Here is a 26,901-nt window from a genome sequence, read left to right as displayed (position 1 = left end):
ACCATTTGCTCTATATTTTTGCTTTTTCCTTGTCCTCTTAAGATCCACACAGTAGATATTCTACCCTTGCTGTATTATACACTTATTATATATAATATAGTTGCAGCTGAAATGCTCCACTCCCACAGATCTGCTCATAGAGTTGTGAAGTGGAAGGAGTGTTTTTCTCCATTCTGTGTTCCCATAATCAATTTTTACTTTCATCACTATCCTCAGTGTTACGTAACAGAAACACAGGACTCTCCTGAATAATCTAACCATCATACAGGTTTATTTAATGACTACCTTTTCAGTTATTTCGACTTTGTTTCAAAGAAATCTTGTTTTATCTCTTTTTATTTTAGGCATAGTGGACGGCTCTAAAATACTACAATACCCACAAGCCTCAGCCCCCACTGCCATTGAGAAGAAACGAGTTGGGTGTGCGAGTCAGAACAGCAGTGAATTCAAAATGATTCCTTGTCACAGTTGTTGATAAAAACGAGGCAACATAGTTACTGAATTCATCTAAAAGTGACAAAAAATTTAAAAGTGAAGATTTAATCTGCAGAATTTTGCCAAAATGCCTCTTGGGAGTTGTAGTTAACCAGATATCTTCTTATGCATGCCTGTGATAACAGCAGGACAGAGAGGACTGAACACTGAAGGTTTTACACAACAAAGATTACAACTAGACAGATGAGAAAATCACCTAAGAAGAGAGTTTTATGGAAAGATAACGTGGACAAAACCATGTTACAATGATGTAACTACAAGCGCTGCTGTGCTTGTAGTTTATTTTAATGAGAGCAGTTTTTCCTGTGCTCAAAAAATAATTGTTTAATTGTTGTTGTTGTTAAAATAACAAAAGTTTCAGTTTCTTATGGCTAGTGCAAGAGAATATGGAAAGTAAACTCCAGGAACACAGAAAGATTGATGAAAAAAAATGCTAAATGAAAGATTGCACTGAGTTACAGAAGCTAATGGAAGAGGCTAGCCTGGACGGGACTTCAGATCCAAGCTGTAACAGTGCTCACATTGTCACATAACGATGTCTATAGGAAAAATGAATGGCTTAAAACAGCTCCACAACTTCGCAACTCTATTGTTTCCTATTGGTGTGTTTCTTCAGGCTCACTCTATCATAACACAATAAAATTATGTGAAGATGACAGTTTTTGTTTGGGTACAGACTTCTATTAATGAGTAGAAAAATAAAACAAAACAAATCATAACTGAACATGACACAGAAAATAAAACTTTTAGCTCAACAGTTTTCAGTTCCCTGAACCGAAGTGTGGACTCCTCATGTCCTCGTTCTGGTCCAGTTATTTGTACTGGAAGCAGAGGGTGATAAAGTTTAGCTCATCCACCAAACATTTTCCAACACCTGCTTCTTGGTGTTCAGCTGTCATCAGAATCATGATACACAAAAACATACAAGGAACATCCCCATAACATTTTACGCCTAAAATAGATTCAACGGGCATGTTTGTTTGTGAATAATAGTGACCAAACATGCTGAAATAAAGACAATTAAATAAGAAACAAACAAAGTTTTGCAAAGAAAAAAAAAATCAATTCATATTGTATTGCATGTAAATATTGTATAAAATCCTTAAAAATACAGTTCAGGTAACTACTTAAGTACTGAAGTCATCACAGCCAAAAGTGCAGAGGTCCATAAATAAAACATTGACTGTGGATAGACAGTGGGTCTTCTTTCGAGTCCTCACGCAACTCCCCCTCTCCACCACCAAAAGGGACTGAATGAGTGCCTGGTCATAGGTCAGAGTTCATGAACTAGGACTTAAAAGTTCCCACATCGATGCACAGAGAAGGGGACAGGAAGGAAAGTTGTGTTTTTTTTTTTAATTCTCTCCTATCGCTGACAAACACACTCGCAGATTCACAAACGTCGCTCACACAGTTGCAAAGTTCATTCTCAGTAATCACGGCCTGAAGTTCTGTTGCCAGAGGCACACCTAGAGAAAATGAAGGGGAAGAGGTGAGGGCAGGAAGGGGGGGGTAGGGGGGGGTTACTGCAGGGCACATAAGGCGGCAGGGATCCAGGTTTTCTTTTATGCTATTTTCCGTGCTCAGACGGCGTTTACAGTAAGGGCAGAGGGAGTGTGTACATGTCACTGAGCCAGGCAGGCAACAGAAGAACGGAGCGAAGTATTAAAGCTATCGAAGCGTCAGAATAAAAACACTGTTGGCAGGAAGAAAACTGAAGAGGAGGGGAGGGAGGCAGGGAGGGAATCTTTCATTGAAGCTTTGTACCACAGTGGGTTGGTGTGTGTGTGCGTGTGTGTGTGTGTGTGTGTGTGTGTGTTTCTGTGTGTTTATGTGTGAAGCCTAAGGGGCCACAGGAACTAACACACCAGGGGCCTGAATCACAAAGCAAGCTCACCTCACTCTGGCTTTCTTTGAGCTTTCTGGCTTCACAAAACCTAACACTGGCAATCCTGGAAACCAGTCTCACTAAGCTAAGCTTACCAAAGTACGCACAAGTTTGTTTACATTAATGAAGTGAAATAAGAAGCCAATCAAATGCCACATCAACAGCCAAAGAGCAGTGTAATTACTGCAAGATCAAACTTTTGATCCCTGTGGGGAAATCAGGTTGTTTGAGTGTAAAAGGTGATATTCAGATTTAAAAAGATACAGAAGATAAGTAGGCAATTATATTATATTAATATAAATAGTAGAAAATAATAACAATAATAATCAAATGATGAAGTTAATAGTCAATATGCAAAAGTGGGAATTATAATATAGTTATGCTTCACTGTTTTATATTAATCATAACAATAATAATAACCTAACAATCGTTTGCAATTTTTCAAGCAATAAAAATTCAGCTTCTCTGTAAACCGAATATCTTTGCTTTTTAGGCGGTTGGTCACACGATACAAACTTGAAGTCGTCACCTCGGATTGATGCTTCTCTCTGGATTTCGTGATGTAACATGGTTAAAGGGATCCAGCATTATGAGACTGGTCAGCCTGATCTAACCTGGTAATCTTGCTTCATGATGCAGGCCCCTGAGAAAGACATTATAAATATTTAGGGAAAGAAAACACAAGGAGTGCTTTGTTTAGCTTATATTTCTGCCTACATGTCCTCTGTTGATGCTGCTCAAGTGCTGCTAACTTGGTATCAAACGCTCCACTGTTGGTTCAAATACTTCAAACCTCTTGAAGAAGGAACCCCGACCCTATTCAATGACAACTGTCTCACAAAACACACAATACAGCTGAAAGCAACTGTTACTAGGGCTAATTAATGTAAGTAACTACCACAGTCACCTGACGCTTCCTCTTAAGAACACTGACTCTAATCTCAGAAAGCAAGAACATAAGAACATGACCACCATCAATGAAAAATAGCTGTCTTGAAATTTCTAGCGGGCTTGATTAACAGAAATATCACTGATAAAAAGGACAACAGCCAACAAAGACACTGGAAAAGGAGAATCAGGGATGAAAGCCATTAAGACAATACTGGATATTCAGGCATCCCACTTAACACTTGTATCCCCGAGGGGGGTATTTTTTTTTTGAGGGAGGGGGGTTCAATCTGTGTGACCATGGCTAACAGAGCGCACACCCCCCCTCACACTGCAAGTCGCAGAAAAAGGCACTAGAGTGTGGCTGTTGCTAGCCGTAGAAAAGTAAAAGCGATATACATTCATAGCTCACAGGTTATCTTAACCGCAGTCTGGGAATAAATACACAAAATGCACTTGTAGAAAAATAAAATGTAAAAAAGCGTGGCCCCTATTTTATTTTTCTTATTTTTGGATTCTGGGAGACAAGTATGGCTACTTTTTCACGGCTTTTTTTTTTTTTTTTAACCCCCCCACCCTACCCACCACTTAGAAGGCAATTCAGGAGGGATCCTCTACTGCTCTGGCCGCGAGCAGTCGAGCCCTTTCATGCACGCCAATATGGGAATAACAGGGGGGAGGAGGAGAGTGGTGAAGAGGAGGGATGGAGTGAGGGGGCTTCAGTGGGAAGGGGTGGGGGTGGAGGGGCTGTTGGTAGGAGGTCAAGGCTCAGCTTTCAGTGCGAGGAAGTAGAGGGGGAAACTCAACAGAACATATGTTTTCAGATGTTCAGACAACAGAGAAACCTCATCCGAAACAGTCACACACACAAACACACAGCACACGTCTCAGTGTCTTCATGTACAGTGTTAAATATAAGGACCTGGGAGACAAACATGTGCATGAATCTGGCCACCACTTTCCTTTAACCCCCCCATGTAGCGTTGAAAGCACTAAATATATAATAAACACACTTTGATGTAGTTGTTAGCAGCTACAGGGGCGTTTTCAAGTATTTATTAATGTACATTATCTGTCAGCAGTTACAATTTATATTACTACTAAAGCCTCAACCATTAGCTGATCTGCAACTGTGTGGATTATCCATCTCAGTCAAATTCATGCTTCCAGTTTCCCTAATGTGAAGATTTGACCATTATAATCAGTATTACATTATTGTAAACTGAACATGTCTAAGTTTACACCTGTACAGCTGTGTTGTATTCACTAACCGTTTCTTATGGGTGCTCACACAGGGAGACAGTTGTTGACAAATACCATGTTCACCCAAATATAAGACGATATTTTTTCTTAAAATAGTTTGAAAGGTGGTGTTTGTCCCACCAGAACAAGAGAATCATGTGCTCATAACATTAGATATTCTTTTTGAATTGAGTACCGCTGTAACACCAGCTCCTACAGAGTGATGAATTATGGGTTGTTTACTGCCTTAATGTTTGCTTGAACAACGAGCGTCTTCAAGTCTGTTTATCGTGTCTGTTAAGAGTCAGTCAGCAGTTTCTGGAGGCTGTGTTTTACTGTGAGGAAGTAAATTCATCACGAGTGAGAACTAGTCTTTCCTGCAGAAATTAACCAAGGAGAAAATCTGTCCAGCAGCCAAAAATTACCACTGTCACAGCAGCTCAGAGACAATCATTTTGGCCGCTTACAAGACCCTGACACAAGAAAGTAAGTATGTAACTGACGTTCAGCTTTAATGGCATCATTTTGTGTTTCACTTTTTCCACAGAAAAAGCTTCGATGGTGAGGACTCTCTTCCCTAACTGGACTAGTGTGAAAGTGTCTTCTTCCAAAAACATTATCGGGTTAGTCTTATATTCAGGCCAATTTTGTACATTAATAAACACTTACACATACTTACAAGTACATTACACTGTGTTATAAAATATTTATTTAATGCTAATATAGTGCCTTGTAAATGCTAAGTGTGGGGGGGGGTTAAACTAAAGTGTTACCTGAATGTATATTTGTTTGGCGTGTATGTGTTTAGGTGAAGGAAGGAAACCGGCTGTTGTTTGTGCTCAAGCGTCACGAACAAAGAGAAGTCAGTAACCACAAAGACAACATCTCCTCTTAAACCTCAGCAGTGCTCGCATGCACACGCACGCTCACACACACGCACGCTCACACACACACACACACACACACCCACACACACACACACACACACACCCACACACACACACACACACACACCCACACACACACACACACACACACCCACACACACACACACACACACACCCACACACACACACACACACACACCCACACACACACACACACACACACCCACACACACACACACACACACACCCACACACACACACACACACACACCCACACACACACACACACACACACCCACACACACACACACACACACACCCACACACACACACACACACACACCCACACACACACACACACACACACCCACACACACACACACACACACACCCACACACACACACACACACACACCCACACACACACACACACACACACCCACACACACACACACACACACACCCACACACACACACACACACACACCCACACACACACACACACACACACCCACACACACACACACACACACACCCACACACACACACACACACACACCCACACACACACACACACACACACCCACACACACACACACACACACACCCACACACACACACACACACACACCCACACACACACACACACACACACCCACACACACACACACACACACACCCACACACACACACACACACACACCCACACACACACACACACACACACCCACACACACACACACACACACACACACACACACGACTTGAGAGTATGTCGGGAGAGAAATGAGCTCCAGCTGACAGCAGGGGGAAGGGAACTGGAGTGTTCTGCCGAGTAAGGAGTGTGCGTGTGAAGGAGGAGGAGGAGGAGGAAGAGGAGGAGGGGAAGTATTGGGTTCTCAAAGGCGGGAGCAATATGATTGCAGGAGGGTGAAGGGGGTGGGGTGGGGGGTGCATTCCACTGCTCTGCACAGACTCAAAAAAAGAGATGTGTAGTGAAAATCCTGACTTTAGACGGAGATCAGCTACCCCAGTGCTCCCTTCCACACATCCCGATCCTCCTCCTCCTCCTCCTCTTCCTCTTCCCTCCCTCCCCAGCGTCACGTGAAGGTGGTGTGTCTTCATGTGTGCTTGTGTTTGTTCATGTGTTTCTGTTTGTGTGGTAGTTGTTCGATGGTTCAGTCAGGGCTGCGAAACAGCTGCGACAGATGTAGCTGCTTGTCACCTCCTTAGAGAGGAGAAGCAGTGACGAATCTACCTCCGCCGCCGCAGCCATCCACACGGTGATTTCCACTTCCTGTCACGTGGCCGTCGCCTCAAGGTAGCTCTGTAGTTTGCGGACAGTGGACTCGTCCAGTGAAAAGAGGTCAAAGTCAAAGGTGGTGTTGGTCACGTTGAAGTGGCCCGTCTCCTCAATCAGGTTGACAATCTGACAGATGGAAAGAGAAGAAAGGTCAATTATTGCCTTTCACCATATACACATCACTCATACCACATTACTGTGGTGTGAATATTAAAGTCTTGTTCAGGTACTCTTAAACAGATCCCACATACATGATCCATCAAGTGTACAAAATGCCAGTCACTATTTTTTCCATGTATGAATCAACTCATCACAGTTGCAAAATACAACACGATGGTAATTAAAATAATGTAGAGGCATGAACACACACCTGCTGTAGGACATTACGCTCTCTTAAAGCCATCAGTCTGCGATGGAGGTCCACCAGTTCTTCTGTGTAGGCCTGCAGGGTTTAGGTAGGAGGTTGCAGAGGAGAGTGAACACAGTCAGTATCGTATTAAAGACCAGTGAAGAATAGGAGCAAAATATTGACTGTCAAAAGAAGAATATCAAGATTCAGTGCAGAAAACTGATTGATTTCTAATTCTTAGGTTGCCATGATTTGGGTGGTTTTCTCCCTTTATAGTTGTTGAAAATTGGTGAAAAAAGGAAGATCTAGAAATGACCACTTGGCCCTCTTTAGTTTCATGAAAGTTAATTTTGTGTGCAGGTTTTCTTTAACTGAATCTGTGTCTGAGGATTGGGTTAAACTACAGAAGAAGTGGTTAATACAACATGTTGTCTCACTGTGTCAGAAATTGGGGATGGTGGTGCACATTTTCAAATAGTCTCTCTAGGGAGACATTTATAGTGTTGCACTCATTGATTCACATGACAAGTGATAGAAATGATCAAATCCAACATGCTTTCTCACCTACGCACATCTGGCCAACCGTGGCCTGAAGTGGATTTAAATGTTCCAGACACAGCTGGGGGGGTTTGCCATTTTAGCATCCTGCAAGCAGGTATGATGGCACCTTTTACAGATAAAGCAGGGATTCCAACCGTGTTTTGTAATGGAGAGGCTCACCTCCCTAAGCAACGATTGCCTTCTCTAATGTCAGATGTATTTATTCCATTTTTATGAAATATAAATTAAGGCTTATTACGCTTTAAGGAAAATGAGATGTGGTGCGTCAGGATTTGTGTGATTCAGCTCAGCAAAATCGTGGAGTGATAGATTACATTGTATGTTTCCCTCACAGTGATAAATCCCAGCAGTATGTCCCAATGTGTGGAGAAAGCTGGGAAGAGTAGAGACAATCAGCCCTTGTAGTTAAAATCAGGTGTTTATGTGGGCAGCATTTACCACCTCAGCTAACCAATTTTCTGAGGGAAACTCTGAAGAGGGTTTCATGTGTTGTCTATATTTCAAAACCATCTCATAAAACTGCATATATGCAGTCCTGTGCAAAGGTTTTTGGTTTACTTTGCCTAAAACTTGTGCACAGTACTGTATATAAACATGAGTGACTTTTCAGTGTGTAATTTAATGTCTCAACAAAATCCATCTCCATTAAACCCAGCAGATGTTCTAATGTGAAAGAGTGAGATAGGATCAGTTCACCAGACTTTCACTTTATCACTACTTAAATCATCTTGTACCAGAGAGGGAAGAGGAGATTTCTTTTTAAGGGTTCATAGGCCACAGTCTGTCTGCACATTTGGATCAATTCACTGCCTATTACTGCATCTTGAATTCATTAATGCACTCATTGAACGATGACAAAACGCTGCATGTGTGTGTAAGAGTTTAAACATAAAAAGTTTGATTTACCCTTCCTACCTTGTCGTATCCCTTCTTCAACACCTTCTCTGAGCGAAACGAGGAATCTGGACTCTTTCTGCCCGACACCTGCAGAACAGAGATCAGAGAAGAAGACAAACAGAAAGAAGGAAAGGAGGGGAGAAAAGTACAGAGAGTGAGGGGATACAAAGAAAAGAGACAGAGGCAGTGGCGTGAGACCATGAGACTATCTAGGACACCAGTGACAGTGAATACAGCTGAAATGTAAGTGGAAGCCTGGTGCAGGGCTGAAATGCTGTGGTTTCCATGTCTGCTTGCCAAATGGTTTCAGGCTATTTTGCATTGGGAAGGAACATTAAAAATATCCATTAAAAATAAAGCATCTATTAAAATTCAAAATGAGTCCTCTTTGTCTAAACGAATGGATTGGACTATATTGTTTTGACAGTATTACTCATAAATGACTTTCTCAAACACATGAAACAAATTTCCCTTGTTATTTTACTCTCAAAATCACAGACTTAAACCGTGTAATTCTTTAGGAAAGTCCTGTTCATGTTGGCCATGGATCATGTTGTTGAAGAATGCATGTTACATACTGCATGAAGAAAAACTAACACAATAACACGGTTATAAATAAGCAGAATTGAACCTGAATTGATAAACAGTAGGTCCCACTCTGACTCACTTGGTCCACAACTGTAAATGTTACATGTGTGGTTTTGATGCTCATTTTCTTGTCAAACTATTCCAGCCACTGTCAATATGTCAATGAAAATAGGCAGTAAAATGAGAGGTCTGTGTGACTCACTTTGTTATTGGAGGAGCTGTGTTTCTGTGGGGGCGGCGCAGGGTCTCGACTTGGGCGGTGCGAGCCGTCACTGCTGTCACTCTCACTGTCCAGGCTGAGTCTGAGAGGGGGACAGGGTGAGGTCAGGGGTCAGTCACACACAGACTGACAGACAGAACACATTGTCATACTGCTCAGCATTGTAATTGGATGCATGCATCTGAGATTTTTTATTATTATTATTAGATGCCAAAAAACGTGTTAATCCTTTCTGGTTATGGGCTTCATTTGCCAGGAATCTGCAGTGAAAGTAAAAGAAACCTATGAGAGTAAACAAGACTGATGTGAGACAAAAAACTGGTGAGGTGGGCAGAGAAAAGTTAAGGTGCCTGCAAATTGCAGTAATAGGATTTACTGTAAATAGAGAAAAATAGAAGAAAGCAGACAGTTTGTTTCCATCCAGCTGTTTTTGTGCTTATTTTCAATTTGTGCATAACAAAACCTGAGCGGCAATGCTGAAAATTCAAAATAAAAAGTTGAAATATCACCCCCGAAAAAAGAGAGCGGAGTGCAATGAAACAGACATAGGGAATAAATCATGGCGAACATAAAGCATATGATTTAAAAGTCCACTGAAGCGACTAAAGATGGCGGCAGATGAAACAGCGGATCTGTGTGAAGTGGAGACTGTAACATTCCTCACACTATTACACGAAATCAACATGTCATATTTCTATCATGTTTTCCACACTTTTCTTTCACTCTCTCGCCATACCCTCCTCTTCTAAAGACTTTTAATGGCTTTCAACTGGACAATTAGCACCTCCAACTGTTAATCAATTTTTAATATTCACATAACAATAGTGGATGGAAACATGAATTGATTCACATTTTCTTATGCTGATTTTTTTTGTTTACAATTTGTGCTGAATCTAGATGTAAGCTTTGTTATAGACATGTCAGCAACAATCCACCTGCTCTCCTGTTTGGAAATGTAGCAAAACAATAAGCAATGTGTCTCAAAAAAAAATAAAAAAAATGGAAAAAAATAAAAAAAATAATAAAATTATATATATATATATATAAACATAAAAGAAGAGAGGTGTGTGTGGACACAGTCGCAGCCAGGGAAAAGAGAGCAACATGTAAAGAGTGTGCTAATAAGCCTGTTAGCAGCAGCACTCTGAATGAATGATTTGTGAACATTGGTTAAAGCAACAATTGATTTTTGACATTATGGTGCAGTCTTTGGTTAACACAGTCTAAAACAGCCACAGGTAAATGTGCCTCAGAGTGCTATCTAGACCAGGACCACTGTTTCCAACCGATGAAAGCCCAAAATCACACAGTCTAAAAGGGTCTATAGGGAGACTGACCGAGAGTCGCGGTTGGGGGGGTTGGTCTTGATGGGGGTCTCCTCCTCTGAGCTGCTGTCGTCATCGTCTGACTCTTCTGACTGGATCTCCTCCACCATGGACCGTAGGGGGCCTGGGACAGAATCACACACACTATAATACTATTGACCTGTAAAATCTCAATTCATCCTGCCAATTCTCTATCAGACATAGAGCAGTGGAATAAATACCATCATACTGTAACCCAACCTTCCTATGTCACAATCTTCAAATTTAGGCTTAAAGCTCATTTGATCAGCCAAACTACTTGAATTCTACCTCCTTCTCTCTTTTCTAGATCAGTTTGTATGCCATCCTGATAGCAGCAGCTAACATATGTATCTCATGTTTATTTTATTGCTGGGTCATATAAAGGGGTTAAATTGGACCGGAACTGAGCTCCGCCTTCTCACATCCAAATTGCATTCTGCTTGAGCTGCACTCCATTTCCTTCAATATCATATCATCATATCACTTTTGTATTTTTAAAATCTCCCAGTAAATGTAACAGCATATGGGTCTTAATGAGTAATTCTCTAGACTACAAAGAGAGATATTTCGGGTGGTTTCTACACCCAAACCAATGTTAACAACAAGCTTTATAGGTTACTAGCATCAATTATCAGACGTCTGTAATATAAAATGGTCTCTCCATTGCAAGAATCTGAATATGGATTGTACCTTGCCCTTGTTTCTGTCCCGGCTCGAAGTCTGAGTCTGAACTGGAGTCAGAACTGGAACTGGAGTTGGAAGGACTGGAAGGTGCCGACTGCTGTAAGACAAGGAACAGAAGAAAATGACGAGTCAAAGAGAGGAAGGAGATGGACAGAAGGTTGATAAGAAAAGAAAAAGACAGATGAGCTTGTCAGTCTTAAGTTCAAGATCGAGCCCGAGATCAACATGAGGTGTTCTGTTTTTGGCCCCCTTGAGTTACGCATGGAGATATTCTGGAGCCGACATTTGGAATTACATTAGGTCCAATCAAGTGATTGTGAGGATTTGCTTTTCTTTGTCTTTATGTGACAGTAAATTAACTATATTTGCATTTTGAATTGTTGATTAAACAGAAGATATCTCCTTAGGAAACTGTGACAGACATTTTTCACCATTTTATGCAAACCAAACAATTAATTAATGCACCAGGAAATAATCAGCAAATTAAGGGCTAATGAAAATAATTATATGCAGCCCTAGATTAAATGTAACGAAAGATGACAGCATGACATTATAACATTATATAAGATATAATAAAGTCAGAAAGTCAGAAAGATTTCAGCTCTCTAAAGTAGTGAAAGCTCCGGGTTTAGGCCTTGTACCTCTGACTTTGAAGATGCTTCGTCCTCTGAATTCGACTCTTCCGACTCTGGAAGTTTCTTAGGCTCCTTCAGCTCCTGTGTGTCGTTTTTGCTTTTCGCCCAGCGACCTTTTTCCTTGGGAGGCTTCTTCTCAGCGTAGGGCTGGCTAGCTGCAGAAGAGGAGGAGACGCGAGGAGAAGCTCCTGTGAAGGCGCCACTCACCGGCCCCTTTGGCCCCTCAGAGCTGCCCTTCTTCTGCTTCTTTGCGCTGGGTTTGGGAGACTCCACAGTGGAGGGCCGTTTCCCTGGAGCTTTGGACTCTGCAGGCCCTCCCCCACCACCCCCTCCACTCCCAGCCCCCCCCCCTTTAGGGGACATGCCCTCCATCTTTGACTCCTTCAGGGTGAGTTTAGGCTCCTTGAATGCAGCCTTGGGTAAGACCTTTACTTCATCTTTCACTTTGATCTCTGGTGGCTTTTTTGAAGACGAGGATGAGGAAGAGGAAGGATCGCGGCCACTCTTGCTGCTTCCATCTCTGTCATTGTCTCCTTTCGATGTGGTTTTGCTCTCAGAGTCTTTTCGGGGCCGTTCACGATGCTCCTTGGTCAGCTTGTGTGGTTTGGGTCCTTTGCTGCTGCCACCGCTTCCTTCTTTGCTGGGTTCCTGGAGAGAGAAAACAACAGCACTGTCATTGACACTCTTAAAACACTCAGCTTCTCAGGGACTTCGCCAAGGAGTTCAATGACACCATTCCCTCCTCAGTTCCTAAATCAGGCCTTGCCAATCAGGCCTGTATGTAATCAATAATCAAACTAAGCATTTCGGTTGGTATGAAGTTAAAAAAAAATAATTTTCTCAGATTACTCTAAAAAACTGTAAAGAGAAAAACAGTGACCTAAACCTGGCTTTCTATCTAAAAGGACAGAGAGTCTACAGCCATGCTAGTCGCTTTGTTAGGCTGCACTTAACGAAAGTGGGGCCTTGAGCTAAATGTTAACATCGAATGGCAGTGACTAAGTAGGTAGAGTAGTGTAGCGCCATGTATTGCACAGGTGCTGCATGAATGTGTGTGGTCATTAAAAGTAGAAGAGCGCTACATAAATGCAGTCCATTTACCATTTTAACATCAGCATGCTAACATGCTTTATTATTGGTTATATTATGTATAACGTTTACTATGTTCATCATCTTATTTTAGCATGTTAGCATGCTAACATCTGCCAATTAGCACTAAACACGAAGTATGCCTGAGGCTAATGGGAATGTTATTAATTTTGCAGGTGTTTGGTTATAAATCTGAAATTTTGACCTGATAATGGCCCTGGATGAAAAGTGAATGGTGAAGCAAGTTATTACAATTCCTCCTGAGGGGGACATGAATGTCTGTACTAAACTATGTGGCAATTAATCTGGTAATTGTCAAGACATTTCACTCAAAACCTCATGGTGGCACTAGAAGGAAAGTCATTGGGATCATGAAAGTCATTGGCATTCATCCTCTGGCGACCAAAGATCCCACAGCAATCCAAAGCTGTTGAGAAAATTTCTCTCTGGATCAAAGTGGTGAACTGTCAGACTGACATTGCTATCCCTAAAGCCATGCCGCTAGGAGTGGCTAAAAATGTCAGAAAATGTATACAAACTAGAGACCACCTTGTGATGGCCACTCCATGTGCAACACCTGTCAACATGTTGACCCATGAGTGCTCAGTAGTCATTACTACATTGTCACATGAGTACAGTACTCAAGGGTCACACCACACCCATCTTCAAACTTCATTTTCATCTCAACTACATGCCTGTTAAGTTTCGTGACTTTCTTGCACGGACGTGACGCTATCACATTCTGGTAATAAAAAGGCATTTCACCCCACTCCACGTCAAAAGTGAAAAAGAGATACTACATCACTGAGCTACAATACCAACAGTATTTACACACTGCTCCTGCTGCCAACTGCCAACCAAGAGCAAACATGAAAGCAGCGAAAGAGGTTATGGATTAACCTCTGAAGTTACACTAGATTGGACTTTTAGATTGAGAGCAGTCAGACAAAGAGCAAACTCAAATTTGTCGTAAAAATGTGGTAAATGTACAAACAAATGCAGCAGAACCACAGGATTGGCTTTTATCAGAGGATTTTATCTGGCACAGTGATACAGGGAGACGATGATATTTCCACACTGTCCACCCACATATCAGCAAACAGTTTTACAGGTTTTCAAACTGATGCTATTAAACTCAATATGCACATAAGAGACTTTATTAAATTCAGAGACAGGAGAGAGTGGCCATGTGTGCGTCTTCAGAGGTAGCGCTCGCTGCCTTTTTCTGTCTGCAGATGGACATATCTGGATGAAACCAAGTCCTCTATCTGCCTCAAGCCAGAGCTCAACAAACACCCACTTACTGCCACAATAAAAGAAGAAGACAAGAAACGTATCTTTCTATGCAAAATGAAAATCAGTTTACAGTTTACATCAGTACAACTTGAAACCAGTCACCAATCTGTGTCTTGAAAATTTGTCAATTACCCTAAATCAAACTGTGTCAAGAAAAAACACTAGACACCACACAAGATGAGCTACGCGAATAAAAAACCAGTGCCATTTAATTTCACTGGTCTGGGAAGGGTTGATAAAATAACAGTGGCAACACTGGAAAATGAAAGGGGATCAGTTTCCTGTATTCTCCTGATATGTCCCCTCTCCTGGCAGATAAGCAGGCTGAGTAATTCTGCATACATGCATACAGATGCTCAAAAACAGCTGGTAATGATCAGAAGCTTGAGTCAGCCTGCTCTGAAGACTGATTTTAATGATTTTGTTCATTTAGACATTTACCCCTGTATTTTTCAAAAAATGTCAATAAAAATTGACTGGAATGATCAATGAAGTTGTGACTTGCAGGTTAAATATTCTTAATTGGTGAGAAAGCTGAGAACACCAGTGAGATGACTAAGATGATTATAACAGGACCATTTTTTTTTGCCAGTTAACCAACCTTTGACACGTGAGAGGTCTTGGTCTTCTTGGGGTCTGAAAAGGCAGAGAGGGGGATGGTGGGGAGCATCGGGTAATCTGGACTGGGTCTGGACACAGCTTCAGCTCCCTCTGGAACCACCAATACCTGGAATTAAAGAAACAGCAGTTAATAGTCTCGGTGTTAACTTTTAGAGACATTGTATATACACTGGAAGTTTCCAAATAGTGCTCAGGGCTTTTATTTAGTTTGACCGAAGACACGACCAGGCTTTTTCAAACTTGTGAAGCATAAGGAGCTACACGTATTCTGGACCCCACTGGCTCTAGAAGTAAAAGTTCTTTTCATTTCTCCCATAGACAATGTCAGGTGACTCACCGACGACAACAGCAGATGCGCACTGCATGCAATGCAACATATAACTGAGAAACAGGTAGAAGCAAGAGCGGTAGGGTTAGACGCAGAAAAGGCATTGACTGTGTAAGATGGGACTTTTGTTGGAGGGGTTCTTACTTTTAATAATAGGCCAGTCCAAGCCATCAGAGACAGAAATGGAATTGACTGGGAATTGAAATCAATGAAGTATCTTGGAGTCAATCGACCGTAAGAGTTGAGTGAATTAAAATCCATCAATTATGATCCATTACTCTCTAGAATAAAATTTGATATTGTAAAATGAAATCTACTTCCCTTTATAAGTATTACCTCAATAGCTAATGCGATTAAAATGAATATACTCCGAAGGTTATTGTATCTGTTCCAGACTCTACAATTGGAGGTAACAGATAAAGATTATGAGATATATTTGGCAAAGAAAGAGACCGAGTACTTATATAGAACTTTGCGGTTATCCAACATTAAGAGGGGGTTAGCTCTCCCTTGTTTGAAGAGCTATTATCAAGCTGCACAAATAAAAACATTTCAATCTGTGCAATCCCTCCTACACAGGAAGATGGAAGGGAATTGAAGGTAGTGCAACAGATGGCGTTCCTATACAGGCTATAATAGGTGAGAAAAAACTAAGAGGAGATGAAGCCATGGTTGGGCATATTTCTGACAATTTGATATGAGACTTTTCAAAGGCTGCAGATACCCTGCATTTAGGAAAATGTTTAAAGAAACATTTGAAAAGGTTAATAGACAGGTTTCCAAACCACATCATCACATATGCATATGTGTCTGGCATATTTTAAAGAAAGACCACTGTTACAGATTTAATACCCACAATGAGCGCACTATTGTTGACTTGGTGTCTCCTTTTGACTGTAGTTAGTTACTCAGTAATGAGTCCAGTCAACCAGACAGTGTGTCAGGCAACCTCACCCCTCCAGCTTTGATCAGCTTTCTCCTGAATTCTTTGGTGGGGTTGTTGAAGGTGAGCTTCTCACAGCGCAGGTGGTTGACCGGGGGGTTGCCCTCCAAGTTAAGGAACAGGTCGTAGTTGAAACACACCTTTTTTGGCTCCTCCTGCATTGAAAAATCAACAAAATAAAGAGGATTTTATTAAAGTTAAATCAGGTGTCATTTTAACATTCTTGTAACCGCATGTGTGACGGACAGTCATTTCTGTTTGTCTACTGCGTTGCTGCCTAACATATGATCCCCTTTCAATACCTATACATGCCTCAACAAAAGATAAAGGCTGAATGAATGAACTCTCACCCTGGTCAATAAAACAGACATACATAGCTGGAGCCCGGCACAGTGATAAGACGCAGCTAACATTCCTAACAGAGGCTGCAGAGCTGTAGAGAGGGGGACAATTACAGCTGAGGAAAAGGTATTAAGACACTCTTGAGAGAATTTCTAAACAGAATATCTTCTTATAAACTTGGATTAATTGCTGCTCATATTTACACGCGTCTTGCTTCCCTTCAATTATTTTCTTGATCTTCTTGACAGATTTGTCCACTGTGCACAATTTAATTGCACACAAAAGGAGGATGTAACATTTTAATATTATGAATACTAGCAGGACACAATAGTACACTTATGTGCACATTACTTCTAGTGAGAGTAAAATGGTTCTTTCTTTCATGATTCATTTAAATGGCTGACAGAGACATAATGGTGCCAGTATAATAGTGTGTGCACGTTTTAATTGTTTCACTCGAAGAGAGAAATGTCCCCACAAAGAAATGTTTCTATAATCAAGCATACCGATGGGCAGAGTGGATATATAAAAGCAAGTGTCTAACCTGCTGAAGAGTGTATCTGTCCAGTGGGAAACCATTCACAAAAAATATTGCTCCATCAAAAGCTTCTCAACTATCACTGCCTTTATATGTACTTAAGCAATCTGATTATTTCTGGTTTTGAGTGGTAACCTGATTTTGAACACATCAAGTAAAAGGGACACCCAGTTTTCTTTATCAAATTACAGAATTAAACTGGTTAACATGGGCTGATTCCTGCAGGAATATTCTGGATCCTGCAGAATGTCTATTACAGACCGTATCCTGTATGATGGTTAAAATGCCGTCTGGCACAACGAGTTAAATTACCGAGGAGCACAGTGAATATTTTATTCTCCCTGTAACGTTAATCCCGTCCAAATGAGACTGATGTTTAGTCTCCTTCAATCTGTCTTAACTTCACTGCAGTTAATGAGTACTATCAACTTTAAATTTTACTTATTTAAAGTTACATATAAGAGATAATGTAATACAATAATATAAAGGCTAAAAAGACAAAGAATGAGTCAAGCATAGCCGGACTGGCCATGGGGACTACAGGCTCAAATTCTGGTCAGGGAGTGGACCATCAAAACATCCAGAAACGAGTTTTTACTGGTTCTGTCAGTGTCTTTACCTGCCCTCTCATTTGTGCAGGCCGGTCCCAGCAGATAACTCCAAGACTGAATTTTTTTTTCTCAGTCCAACCGTGGAGCCAATACTGGTTTAGCGTTTCTGAGATGGAAGACATTAGCTACGAAGACTTGCAGGAGAAGATGGTACACTAATGTGCACATACTTCTTGTCCTTATCTTGTTACTGATATAATGAATTTGTTCCTCAAATGTTGCTATCGCTAGCTGGTTTAATGCCAGCATTGGCGTGGAGCATATCACTGCAATGCTAGTGGCTGGATTGTTTTTTTGTTGGCTCTTGTCTACTCAGGGTAACTTTATTTAGTTGTAATTCTTGTTCTGTATTTAGTGCCCGCTTTCACTGGGCTTCGTAACACCTTGCTGAGAACAGGAAGGGGGTTGGCTGATGAAGTATTTCATCCACATAACATCCACAGCATTTCAAAAGTCAATTTACAAAACTCAAAGCATATTGAAGTGCACAGAATTGTTTACCAACACACTACTATCTGACCTCCTAAAACCTATTTTTTTCACAGCCTAAATTTGTTTTCTATCAATACATGATCTACAAGAATAAATATGTCAGCAGCTATCTGCGTCCAGTCTATTTTACCTTGTTCTTGAAGTAAACCTCAATAGGCATGAGGAAGCCTGCGTAGCCCGACTCCTCCACTTTGTACGGAGGCTCCTTGCATACTGTAGACAGACAAAGACGTGTCAATGGCAATAATCATTACACTGTTATTACTCTTATAAACAGAATGGCATACTGATCCTAATAATCTTTTAGGTTAGTTTGTGGCTTCTGTATGTCAGGAACCATGTAAAATAGCATTTATCTAATAAAATATATACCAGATTTAGTTACTAGCTAATTTCTATCTGCAGTTTCTGTGCATGTAGATAAAAACCCTAATATAACTAATGTAATACAAATACAAGTTGAAATAACAGCAAACATTAATTACAAAAATGGATTCGACTACAAAAACAATTTTCAATCCTTACACCCAACAGTATGCATTTTACATAAACAATCTCATATATTGAGTCAGTATCAAATTAATGTTGACAAGACTGATTTCTTTGAATCCTTTTTTTGGCATCACACAAAAAAATGTGGAAATCTACTTATGTTTTCAAAGCACCAGGGAGCTTGTTCCATTCCTTAATGGCCTTAAATGAAAAGGCAGATTGTGCAAAGGCAGAGCTTCTTTTAGGGATTCGACCAGCTCCCCTCACAGCTGACCCTGAAGCTCTGATTATTTAATTAACTAAATTAATTCCAAGAAACTAAAACCCTCGAAAGTCTCTCACAAAATGAGACATTTGACAGTTGTAGTCCTGTCAAACTTTATACTGCATTACCATGAAGGTGATGAACATCACACTGATAGGAAGGGTTTCAATAATTAATTTTTCACATGATGGAAGAGGATGGCGTATGTAGCAATATGTTATGTTTGTCAGGATGTTAATGTTGCCCATATCACACCACCTTAGTTTTATCAAAGGGCACCTAAAAGCAGTGACAATACAAGTGAGTAATCTGAGAGTTTGTAGACATATTTTGAGAAAAATAGCGCATGGATTATTTTGCTGCACCATTATATCCACCAGTGTACTGTTCATGGAGCCTCTCTCTATAGCACACAGCCACTTCAACCGAGGATAGCCTAGCACATTTGTCTTCTAAAACTGCAACTCCAAATAAAGCTACATTGATTAATCTAATATTTTGATAATTGATTAACCATTTTTCAAGCATAAATTCTCAACATTCACTGGTTAAAGCTTCTCAAGTTTAATTCAGTGCTTTTCTTTGTCATATCCAATCATATTTTTGCATTTTGGACTATTATGCGAATAAAACACACTATTTGAATACATAATCTTTGGCTTTGGGAAGTTATAGCCGACACCATTCACTGATTTTTGACATTTTCACATGCAGGCCTAATTTCAACAATGTCATTGTACCTACAATCACTTCATAATAAGTAACCATGAAGAAATGCTAAATATTAGCATTAGAATATAAGTTGCGACTGGTATGATCCAATCATAAAATGGTCTCTAGTTCCCTTTGTTAATGAAATATTGCTATATTAATAAACTTACCATGTGTTATAGGAAGAGTAAAGAGTGAAAATAGGTGTTTGTGTTCACACATTATTATCTCCTTGTCTTACCTCTCTTGGGTTTGGGGAAGCTCTCATGCAGGCGGAAGACAACCTTCTCTACAAAGTGCTGGATGTCGCCAGTCTCTGGCCCTCGGACAAACACCATCCAGTCGTGGGTGAAACCTTCTGATGTCACTTTCTTCCTTAGCTGGGCTCTGTGGCCCAACTCCAGCTTCACCTGCACTGTGCACTGAAAAGAGATGAGCAGAAATAAAAGAGTCACAAACTGTGTATTAACATACTGGGGCTGTAGGCGTGAGAGCATATGCATAAGCAAAAATAGGTAAAATATCAACTCCAAGGGCAGGAAAAGAGACAACAGATTTATTCCGATCAACAAAATGATAACAATGTAGAAGCAAAATATTTTTCTGCCACTATCTACACTTTGTACATTTTGTGGTGAGCAGAGGAAGGTCAAATAAATGCCATAAGATTTTTCTTCTTCTGTTTAAGCTGCATGTTGGACTCCTTGCTTGCTTGCAATGTAAAGGGTAGAGGTAAATTCCATGCTTTTCCTTTCATTCTCTTTTCTGAGATATCACATCTCAATGTAATTTAAGTTGCAAATAAAATGTGCCAGTCTAAAAACAAACATAAAAAGACATAAAAGCTGTGTAACCTAATTTTAGATTTTAAGAAATTATGTAAGAACCAGGGGTGCAACTGACAAATAATGTAATCAGTAATTCGTCTGTGAATGATATTCTAAATTAATCAAATTATTTAGTTTATAAAATGTTAAAAATAATGAAAAAACACAATTTCCTGAAATTTGTATCTACTACCAAATATTATGTTTTTGTAAGAATTAAAAAGACATCACCTTTGCCTCGAGGAAATTTTCATGGGCACATTCACTGTTCTCTGACGTTTAAAAGACCAAACAATTCATCAAGAACATAATCAGCAGATTAGTTGATAATGAAAATAACCACAGCCCTATGCTAAAGGCTTCAAATCCTGTACAGCAATGCTGAATAACAGCAGCAAAGACACCATTCAAACTGGGGTTACTTATGAAATAAACATCAGGGTTTCTGCAGGGTTCACCAAGATGAATTGAAGGCTTTTTTTTTTTTTTAAATACCACACAGAATGCAATGTAATACCTGTTTCATGGTCATACTGCTCAAAGAAAGATAAAACAAGTAAGGGCGATGAAGTCCAATGTGAATTAAGTGTAAATTAATTAACATTTATTTCACATTTTTGTGATTATTTCCCAGCATATTCCTAATAAAATAATTAGACATAACCTGGAGCTGGACAAGCTGCAGAAAAAGGATGGATGAATGATTAACCAATTATAAAATAACTAAATTTAAGCTTTTCACAAGTAACATTACTGCCTCAAGCAGGTTAGAAAAAAATACTTTACAAAAAGACTTTTGTAAATGAAATTCAAGACTTTTTAATTCAATGCTTTTTAAAACTTTTCTCTACCTCCAGATACCCTGAAACATAAGCAAAACCAGTAGTGAGATTAATCCAAAGAGCCCATTATTCATTGGTTTCTGATTCCACCTTGAACAAAACCCCTGAATCTCTATTTTGAGTGTATGGACTTAATACTGAAGAAGAGAGGCTGAACACTTGGCCTGGACAAACACAAAGCTGGTCTGGTGTCGGGACGCTCCCAGTGGAATGGGAGTGATTAGCTGCTCGAGCTGACAGATCTCAAAAGGTTTGTCCAGAAGAGGGGCACATTGCTGGGCTACCTCTCTCTGCCAAGAACAATGACTGCAACAGGACGCGCAAATGACACCGTGCTGGTGCGGCGGTGGTGATTGGCATAGCAAGTGAAGAGGCTATGGAGATGGAGTGCAGTGAGGAACAAGGGGTGGGTGGGTGGGTGATGAGAAGGGACAGAAAGGCACTTTATGTCCAGGGGAGGACTGAAGAATGTGGGGATTTGGCCCCGGCACTGAGCAGCTCGTGAGCTGGGACTGAGTGGGGGGATTAGAGGGGACAGGATTGAGATGAGCTGGTCTGGCACTCTCCAGTTCGCTCACTTACACACACACACTCTCTCACACACACACACTCTCTCACACACACACACTCTCTCTCTCACACACACACACACACACACACACACACACACCTCCCCTGCCTGGCACTCTGCCCGGCCATTCTGTGGCAGTAATGCCCTTAAACTCCAGACTCCACCACACCCACAGTGAGCAGCCGTGCAGCCCCCCCACCCCTCCAATCATCAACACCCGTCTCCCCCTGAGGCGTCTGCAAAATCAGGAATGTGATAAGGACAACATAAAAATCAGGATGATAATGAGCCAAAAAGGAAAAGTGATTCTGCAATAAAAATCAACAGGAACAATAAACTCAAATGCCTCAAACATGTAGTTTCTACACAGGAAACATGAGGAAAAGAAAATCCTAGGCCTGCAATTTAAGATTATGTTCATTACTGATTAATCTGCTGATTGTTTTCTGCAGTAATTGATTCTCGTTTGGTCTATGAAATGTCAGAAAGTAGAGTAAATGCTTATCACAATTTCTTTAAGACCACAATGATGTCTTCTTTACCTTATTTTGTCTGACCAACAGTCCAAAACCCAAAGAGATTTAATATAATATTATTTGAGATTAAGAAAAGCAGCAAAAAATCAAATTTTAGACGTTGAACCAGATAATAATCAAAGAATCAACTAACCCCTTAATCGATGAATTGTTCCAGATCTACTGAAAATAGTAGCGCAGCAAATAATGATCATTTTCTCTATTAATCGGTTTGTCAGTGAACAGCGAAAAATGCCCAGTGCCCAAGGAAATGGTTTCTTTTGTCACACAGTCAAAAGCCAAGTCAGTCAGTCAAAAGCACTATCTGCTTTTCTCACATTTTAGAAGCCAGAGGAAGCAGATGTTTGGCATTTTTAGTAGACAAAGTACTCCATTTATTGATTGTGTAATTAGTTGCTGATTAGTTTGCTGTCAAACGACTAACCTCGGCCTGCAATTAACACCTACTCTTTTAATACAGATTAACCTGATGATTATTTCCTTGATTATTTGTTTGATGTCATAAAATATTGAAATATGCCTATCACAAGTTCTCACAGTCTATGGTGATGTCTTCTACTGTCTTGTTTTGTCTGACAAACCCACAAAAGATTTTAAATCTGAAAATGATATAAAACACAAAAAAGGCTGCAAATGATCACATTTCAGAAACTTTATGTCGATCAGGTAATAACTGACTAATCTTTCAGTTTAAGAAAAAACAGGGACCAGCGTAAACTGAACAGAGTCAAACTGTAAAAATATGAAAGATGTCAAACACCTGAGAGGTGCAGTCTAAAAATTTGACTCTGACTATAATTTTTACCAATATTCACAAAATTAAGAGCCCAGGAGCCAATACGAAGCTGGGAAACTAGAAACATGAAATGAGAGCAAGATTGATAGAGATGGATATTAATTGAACTGTGTCAAACTGCCTGAAAATATGACACCCTGGGGGCATACATCTAGAAAACAATGGTTTAGTTCCAAATCATTCAATTGTACCAGTATCAGACAAAATGAAGAGTGGCAACACATTTATTTACCAATCCTTGACTAAAGGCAATGTAGGGGATACAAAAACAAATCAAACAAAGCCAGTAACATTGACATGATGTGTGCATGCCCCCCCTTTCTCATACACAGTGCTCCAATTGAGGGGAAATACAAATTTTGGCAGACACAGTGGCTCCCATGAAAACAATGAACTCCCAGCTGCCATGTAAATAACACCCCTCATGACCATGTTAATCTCTTCCAGCTAATAAGTGACTGAAATGAAAAGTCAGAAAGTTTCCCTGGAAGAGGACACACACAAACAAACAATCATGACAGCAGTTGTGCATGATGAATCTGTAGGTTCCAGCTGAATCCTTCATCATAACCAACCTTAAATATCTGAAAGATGACATGAAACAAGACAAAAAAGTTACAGGTATTTGAAAGCGGTCAATCCTTGAGAGCCACAGGGAAGTCACAAATAGCCTATCTGCAGGGCTCGAGGTGTGTGAATGACTGTATGGGGAGTGCGAAATGAAGGGTATAGCCTTGTATCAGGGAGGGTTGATAGAACACTACCTATTACAGTGTGATTTATATTATCATATAAAATAGTACCTTGTATAAAGCGATATACTTCAATGCAATAAACCCTGGAGCTGAATTATCACCTCTCTAAAATTGTTTTAACAAGAATTAAACATTATAACATTCATGGGGGTAGGTTTTATTGCATGGCTGCTTTGTTAGACTGCATTATTTTAAGATACATGTACCAATAAACTGGCAATTGTGCATGTATTTGTGAAATGAGAGTGAAAGATCTAATGCACATCTTTCACAGGCAACATAGGTAACATTCATCACAGAAGTACAACTTGACTATCCTTTTAACTTGTAGCAGAAGACTTCCTCTGGATGCACATTCAGAGATCTAGTTAAAACTTCAAAGGGACCAATGCTGAATGGGGACTAGTTCCAAGAAAGTGGCTGAGCCACTTTCCATGGGTGTGTGTGGCCTAACCATCTGAAATATAGTCCTGAATAACCTCAGGCATTTAGAGTTACCCATTCTGAAGCAATATCTCCCTTACAGTTAGTAGGTATGTAATTCGGTTTACCCACTTTTCTGTTTTCTGCAAAACAAATTATGTAGCTTTTTATGAAGACATAAATCTTGTGTGTGCAAATTTGTACACATAAAAGTATTACATGTAAAGGCATGATCTTGCAAGATCAAAGGGTTCACATGCTAGTCCTTAAAATTATGCTTTATAATCTTGGATCTTTGCTTTCTAATGACCAGCCCATGCAAGGGTGGTCATCATGACTGGATTCAAGTTCAACGTTTGCCACACATTTGTCAGCTTTTCCACCATGTTACATGCATTTTAGTCTACAATCATGAATGTGGTGCGTAAGAACTTAACATTAACCAACTGTTGGCAAATAACGCAAATATATTACATGAGTCGTGTGGTCGTTGCTGAATTTATTAGCGTTGTATATGTTGAGGTTTCAGGCCGCTGGCAGTGGAGACACCACCCCGCCTCTCCAGCCCAACCTGGAGAGGACAAATCTTTTCCCCGGCGCCTTGTAGCGGCTCCTTAGCCTTTAGCCAACGGCCGACACTCTCCTGAAAGGTAGACTAGCTAGCTAGATTAGCTTAGCTGCACAAAACCTCGACTCAAATTGGTCTTCGTAATGTTTAATTGAGTGCATGTGCTTTTTTGAAAACACTACAGAGCAGAATAAACACCAGGTGTGAATCTCTTTGTGTGCCTGGTTGTGGCTACAGCTATGCAGCGGTACTGAATGGTGTGGTACACTGAAGCTAGCTAGCGGTAAATACCGATGTATGAGTGCCCAGCTAGCATAGCTCCAGAGCCAAACAACTACGAGTTCATTAGCAGCAGGAGCGTTTTTTTCTTCTGGCGACCAGAACAGAGGATTCATTCCTGCCCTGCCAGCGCGCAGGCTGCTGCCATTTTCACCGTGAAAAGTTCAGATTCCACAAGGAGACACAAAAGCCACTGTACCTGGTTCTCCATGTTTCTCCGGCCTCAGTGATTGTTGTATTTATTTACAGCGGCGTTTGTGGAGCGTCTCCCCAGCCTCTGCTCCTCATTGTGTGTCAATCCAGCCCAGAAGCGGAAGGCAGACGGCTCCCCTCCCCTTCCAGACGGCCGCTGGCAGGCGACCAAAACAGAAAGCTCTCTCAGCCAATCACGGAGCGGGAAATTTAAGCACTCTTGAAAAAAGCCAATCAGAACACTCAAAGGGCGGGGCAGTCCCCGAGCTGCAAATACAATTAAAGCATTTACTGGAGGTTTTCTCGAGTGACAGCGGGCTTGTCCCAATGGCTACAGCTCTGTGTCAATTGTAAAATGCACATGATGTTAATTGATTAAATCAACTCTATGAGTTTCACAATGTAACTATTGCTATTAGGGTGGTAAACGCTGTATTAATAACATTATCAAATACTCATGCAACCTAATATCTCTTACGCAGTGGTGGAAGAAGTAGTCAGATCCTTTACTTATGTAAAAGTACCAATACAAGAATGTAAAAATTCTCAGTTACACGTAAAAGTTGTGCATTCAAAATCTAAGTTTATAAAACACAATTTTATTACTTATTATTTGAATATTTAATTCCACTTTTATCTGTTATTTTCTTGGTTTTATGTCTCTGTAAAGCTCTTTGCAACTTATTCTGAAAAGTTATTTACAAATAAAGTTATTATTATCATTGTTATTATTATTATTATTGTACTCAAACCTGCTACACAAGTGTGTCTGAATTGAATCAAACATGCCTGATATTTGCTAAAGTCATGGATGTTTGCCAGACAGAAAACAATGCTTTCTTTGGCCACGTGGGGAGCAGTGGGCCTGCAGGCACACATTCATTTTCTTCAAATATTTTAGGTCTTAGTTCTGCTTGGTGTATAGATTTCAGTCAGTCATCTGTCTTTCACTGGCTATTATTTCAACATTGCATTCTGAAAAGCAATGGTTCCCCACCAACAATTTCATATAAAAAAATATAGAAAATATAAAACTTCTCATGTGAGAATTTGCTGCTTTTCCTATTACTTATATTTTACACAAAAACATATGATCTCTCTGACTCGCTCTCTCTCTCTCTCTCTCTCTCTCTCTCTCTCTCTCTCTCTATATATATATATATATATATATATACTGTATATATATATACAGTATATATATACTATAATTAAATAAAAGATTAAACAAACTAAAACTAAAATTAGGTCCACCTCCACAAACTGCTTACATTTTAATGCTGCAATAATAAGAATCCATGAAATCGACAGTGACAGGAGTCAGTCTGCACACACAGTACTCTTGATTACTCTAAGAACATTTTGTCGCAAATATTTCTAATGCAGGGCTGTTACTTGTACTGT

General features: G+C 40.2%; 1 protein-coding gene across 1 annotated transcript; it reads right to left on the bottom strand.

Moving 5' to 3' along the window:
- Positions 1-2,090: 2,090 nt before the first annotated feature.
- On the bottom strand, positions 2,091-25,589 carry mllt1 (MLLT1, super elongation complex subunit). Its single transcript, XM_022738042.1, has 13 exons — positions 25,508-25,589; positions 19,953-20,133; positions 18,374-18,456; positions 16,272-16,415; positions 14,970-15,095; positions 11,990-12,631; positions 11,355-11,445; positions 10,656-10,767; positions 9,301-9,400; positions 8,529-8,597; positions 7,074-7,145; positions 6,659-6,829; positions 2,091-3,026 (listed from the first exon to the last, which is right to left on the bottom strand). Exons 1-12 carry the CDS (start codon positions 25,517-25,519, stop codon positions 6,701-6,703), a joined length of 1,761 nt encoding a protein of 586 aa, XP_022593763.1. The 5' UTR covers positions 25,520-25,589; the 3' UTR covers positions 2,091-3,026; positions 6,659-6,700.
- Positions 25,590-26,901: the final 1,312 nt, after the last annotated feature.

The sequence above is a fragment of the Seriola dumerili genome, unplaced genomic scaffold (assembly GCF_002260705.1).
Source record: "Seriola dumerili isolate Sdu_G_001 unplaced genomic scaffold, Sdu_1.0 BDQW01000002.1, whole genome shotgun sequence".
In the NCBI taxonomy this organism is placed as follows: domain Eukaryota; kingdom Metazoa; phylum Chordata; class Actinopteri; order Carangiformes; family Carangidae; genus Seriola; species Seriola dumerili.
The sequence above is the reverse complement of the archived record's forward strand: the minus strand, read 5'-3'. Positions and strand labels throughout refer to the sequence as shown.